Genomic DNA, 4,117 nt, shown 5'->3' with positions numbered 1-4,117 from the left:
CAGTGTTATAAACCAAGATTTGCGGACCATTTGTACCAATATTGAGTTTTTGACTATTGATGATTGTCCATTAATCATCTAAAAGTGATTGTTTGGAAAAAGGGCGACCCAAGTCAACCTCATACAAATTTAGTTGAGGAAGTTGCACAACTCCACAACATTTGGGGCTTAGGTAACAAACAAAACTCAACTGTATGAGATTTTAACCAAAAAAATGACTTTGTGACTAACGAGTAAAAAAAATTACTCAAATTAGTCACTTAGTGAGAAATATGACATGTGTGTGCTATGTGTTAAGTGACATAGGGATGGTTTGGCTTAACACGTTGCAGTAGTGTTAGATTTTTCTTTAAATCCCGTCAAGTTGTGTTTTTTGTTACCTTCGCCGTAAATGTATATATTTGTGCAATTTCCTCAAATTATATGCATGCCTTATATCTTGATTTTATGAATTGTGGGGTTCTTTAAACAATTTAGTTAGATTTGTTTAGGTTCTATACAATTACAGTGTCTTAGTTTTGGTTCAATGGTTTGAACACGCGTGTGACTAAGCATATAAGTGGCCTTGTGAATAGACAATCCCTACTGAAATACAATAGCAAGGAAGATGACATGAGGATGCAACAAAATGCAGGGAAAGAGTCCTTTCACAAATAAAATGCAAGCATCTAGAAGGTGTTACTTGATACAAGTTCACATAAGAAGCTTGGTCATTTATCTCCGGACATCTCGAAGGCTTTCTACTCTGCTAGCATGGTTTACCCTTTGGAGGTTCCGCGGAGGCTTGGCTTCGATCAATGATTGATTTGCTTGACTCTGGCATCTTCCTCTTCGAGGATCCTGCTGAACGGGAGTCCCTCCCCCTTTAGTTTTAGGCATGCTCGCGGGCTGCGCCATGACAACTCTATATCTTCAATGTTATTCATCCTGTCCATCGATCCTTTGCAGCAGATTCTGTGGCTAGCTTTCCATCGTGGTATTTCCAAGCCCATTTGTTCCCATACGGCGAGCTACATGGACCTCTTTATGCGGACGATGCTGCCATCCTTGCCAACCTGAACAAGGAGGAGTTGAAGGCAATTTCGACCGTTTTGAGGGGTCTTTGGAGAGGCTAGCATGCTCATCACAAATTTGGCCAAATGCAAGGTCTTCTCCATTCGCTGCGACAGCATCAATCTCCGAGAGGTCTTTTCCACCTTCGAGGCCAAGATTGCCTCCTTCCTAGGACGATACCGGGGTCTCTCGCTTCGCTTTTGGCGGCTGCACAAGATTGATTCGAACCCAATATGGGAAATTTGTAGCCTATTTTATTTAACCATTTTACAGTTTGGGCAATGTTTGTAATTCATCTATCCACAAACATTCATATAAAAATGTCTAAACTGTAAACTCTGGGTAAAATAGGATGAAACTTTTCTAGATTGACCAACAAAGATGGACCAAAATTTATGGATTTTCTGTTTTTTATATATCTTCTGAAAATAAATCAGATTTTTTGAAACCGTTTTGCTAGGTCTTAGTCGACTGAGACTTAGTTATATCTTAATCGATGTTATATTCACGAGTTCTTACATTAAGACCCGTACAATTGTTCTTTTCAAATTTTCTTCTTCTCTTTCTTACATGTTATAGCACTTGACATAGACTTGGTTAAGTCTAAATCGACCGAGACCTACGTCCTCTTTGAAACTTTGATTTTTGTCCTAGAGAGCCGAGCCGTCCCTGTAGTCCTTTGACACATTGCGCCTGCATGTCATATTTCTCACTAGGTGACTAATCAACACTAAGTCGCTTTATGAATGGACAAAGCCCTCTTAATTTGATTCTTGAAATACAGTAGTATTACCAAGGAAGAAAGGATGCAACGAAATGCAGGTAAGGAGTCCTTTCATGAGGAAAATACAAGTATCTACAGGGTGCTACTTGATAAAAGTTGACGCAAGAAGCTTGGTACTTTGTCTCCGTCTCCATGCAGCACACAAGCCGTACGTGCACATGTGCCCCCATGTGCCGCTGTGCTACCCACCACCCTACACAAAATATCCCTCAGCCGCTGAACGGCCGGTACTCCTTGAGCTCGCCGATGACGTCGGCTATGGAGCCGGCCGCGGCGGCGACGGACACGACGAGGCAGGCGGCGCTGAGCATCTGGAGGCAAACCCACCGCGTGCTCCCCCTTGGCACGCCGCGCTGCACGATGTACATCTCCACGGGGAAGTAGACGGTGAGCGGCCAGAAGGCGACGGCGCCGAGGAGCCCCACGACGTCGCCGAAGAAGGGGAGCAGCATGGAGACGACGGTGGTGAGGCAGACGAAGGCCGTGCGCCATGTGAGCCGGAAGACGCTGATGGCCAAGGGCCCCACGCGGAGCTCCCGGGCGATGAAGGCGCTGTCGGGCCACCTCGCCGCCGCCCACTTCTCGACGAAGGCGAAGAGGGGCTGGCAGAAGACCTGGTAGGCGCCGACGAGGTGCACCACGATGGCGGCGTTGGCCACGTCCAGCAGCCAGAAGGGCTCGTAGAAGCCGAACCCCGTGAGGAGGTTGTCGGGCGCCGCGTCGCCGAACGCCGCGTACCCCATGCACCCGCACAGCATGTAGAACACCGTCGTCGTCGCCACGCTTATCCCCGTCGCCTTCTTCATCACCTTCGCCTCCGACGGCGGCGGCGCCTTCACCGTGTCCTGTTAAGATTTTGAAAAGGCCACGCGTACGTCGTCGTCGTCAGTAACTCAGTAACTCAGCACCACGTCAAAACTCAAAACAGAGGATTCCGTTCAAGAAACAGAGCGGAACCGAGAGGGATGAATGCTTGCCTGGATTTCGATGAGGATGATGGAGTAGGAGTAGGCGAAGGCGATGTTGCCGAAGGCCTGGAGGCTGCGCCACACCTTCTGCATGGAGGTGACGCCTGGCCCGACGCTGAGGCCGGTTAGGCTGCCCTGGATGCCACCGTTGGCGACCGTCTGGGCGATGCCGAGGCCGAGGCCGATGGTGGAGTAGGTGAAGGACATGACGGCGGCGACGATGGAGAGCCACCATATCTGGTCGAAGTCGGGTATCTGCGAGAAGAGGATCTGCACTACCCCGAACACGATCATGTAGGGGTTGCTGGAGCTCTTGCACGAGTCCTTCCCGCTGCGGCCCCTGACGTCGTGGTAATGGAAGCAGTCCGCCCTCCTGACCGCCCGCATGCTGATGGAGGCGGCGATGGTGTAGCCGATGGCGACGCCGACGAGGTTGGCGTACTGGATGACGCCGCAGAGCTTCACCTTGGTGCCCGGGAGGTAGGAGCGGACGGCGTCCATGTAGGTGTAGTGGCGCTTGCCGGTCTCCGGGTCGCCGGAGCGGTAGCACTCGGCGAGGAGCGTGGAGGTGTAGTAGATGACGAGCGCGAACAGGAGCATGATGGCGGGGCCCGCCGCCCAGCCGAGCTGCGCGATGGCCCAGGCCAGCGAGAGGACCCCGGAGCCGATGACGGCGGTGATGATGTGGGCGCTCGCCGTCCACACCGTGCCCGACCGACGCGGCCGCCCGTCGTCGTCAAGCCAGTCGGACTCCCGGCCGTTCCCGGCCTCCACGGACACCTCCATGGGCGCCATCCTGGCCGCGCCCTTCCCGTAGCTCGCCTGCTTCTTCTCCATCGGGAAAACGATGGCAACTGGCGTGTGTTTCGCCGGTGGGATTGATTATTAGCTAGCGGGGAGCTTGGAGTGGTGGTTCTTGTGGGTGGTGGTGTGAGGGGGATGGCAGGGAGGTATATATAGAGAGGCGACGGGACAAGGGAGAGGCGTGCGGGGATGGGCCGAGACCATGTGTGGTGCAGAATGTAGATGCAGTGAGCTGCTGGTGGTGGGGGTGGGGGATGCTGCCGTCGAGCTTTTGTTTCCCGCGTGGAGGGGGCGGAGGAGGACGAAGGTGGTGTCTTGTTTCGCTTTCTAACTTCCACTGCCGCTGCCACCGGTGGCAACTGGCAGGCAGCAGCTCCTCCTGATTCATTGGATTTTTGTTAGAGCTGATGTGGAAGGATCAACGTAGTTTAGCTTCATCCATTAAGGAGAATGAGCTGGGAGTCTCTAGAAAAAAACGAGGTTAGAGAACTGTGCACAAGCCCTCAAG

General features: G+C 51.9%; 1 protein-coding gene across 1 annotated transcript; it reads right to left on the bottom strand.

Moving 5' to 3' along the window:
- Window positions 1–1,792: 1,792 nt before the first annotated feature.
- LOC123447918 (amino acid permease 3-like) lies at window positions 1,793–3,853 on the bottom strand. The gene is made up of 2 exons (XM_045124642.1): window positions 2,815–3,853; window positions 1,793–2,682 (listed from the first exon to the last, which is right to left on the bottom strand). Exons 1-2 carry the CDS (start codon window positions 3,640–3,642, stop codon window positions 2,047–2,049), a joined length of 1,464 nt encoding a protein of 487 aa, XP_044980577.1. The 5' UTR covers window positions 3,643–3,853; the 3' UTR covers window positions 1,793–2,046.
- Window positions 3,854–4,117: the final 264 nt, after the last annotated feature.

This window comes from Hordeum vulgare, chromosome 4H (genome assembly GCF_904849725.1).
Source record: "Hordeum vulgare subsp. vulgare chromosome 4H, MorexV3_pseudomolecules_assembly, whole genome shotgun sequence".
In the NCBI taxonomy this organism is placed as follows: domain Eukaryota; kingdom Viridiplantae; phylum Streptophyta; class Magnoliopsida; order Poales; family Poaceae; genus Hordeum; species Hordeum vulgare.
The sequence above is the reverse complement of the archived record's forward strand: the minus strand, read 5'-3'. Positions and strand labels throughout refer to the sequence as shown.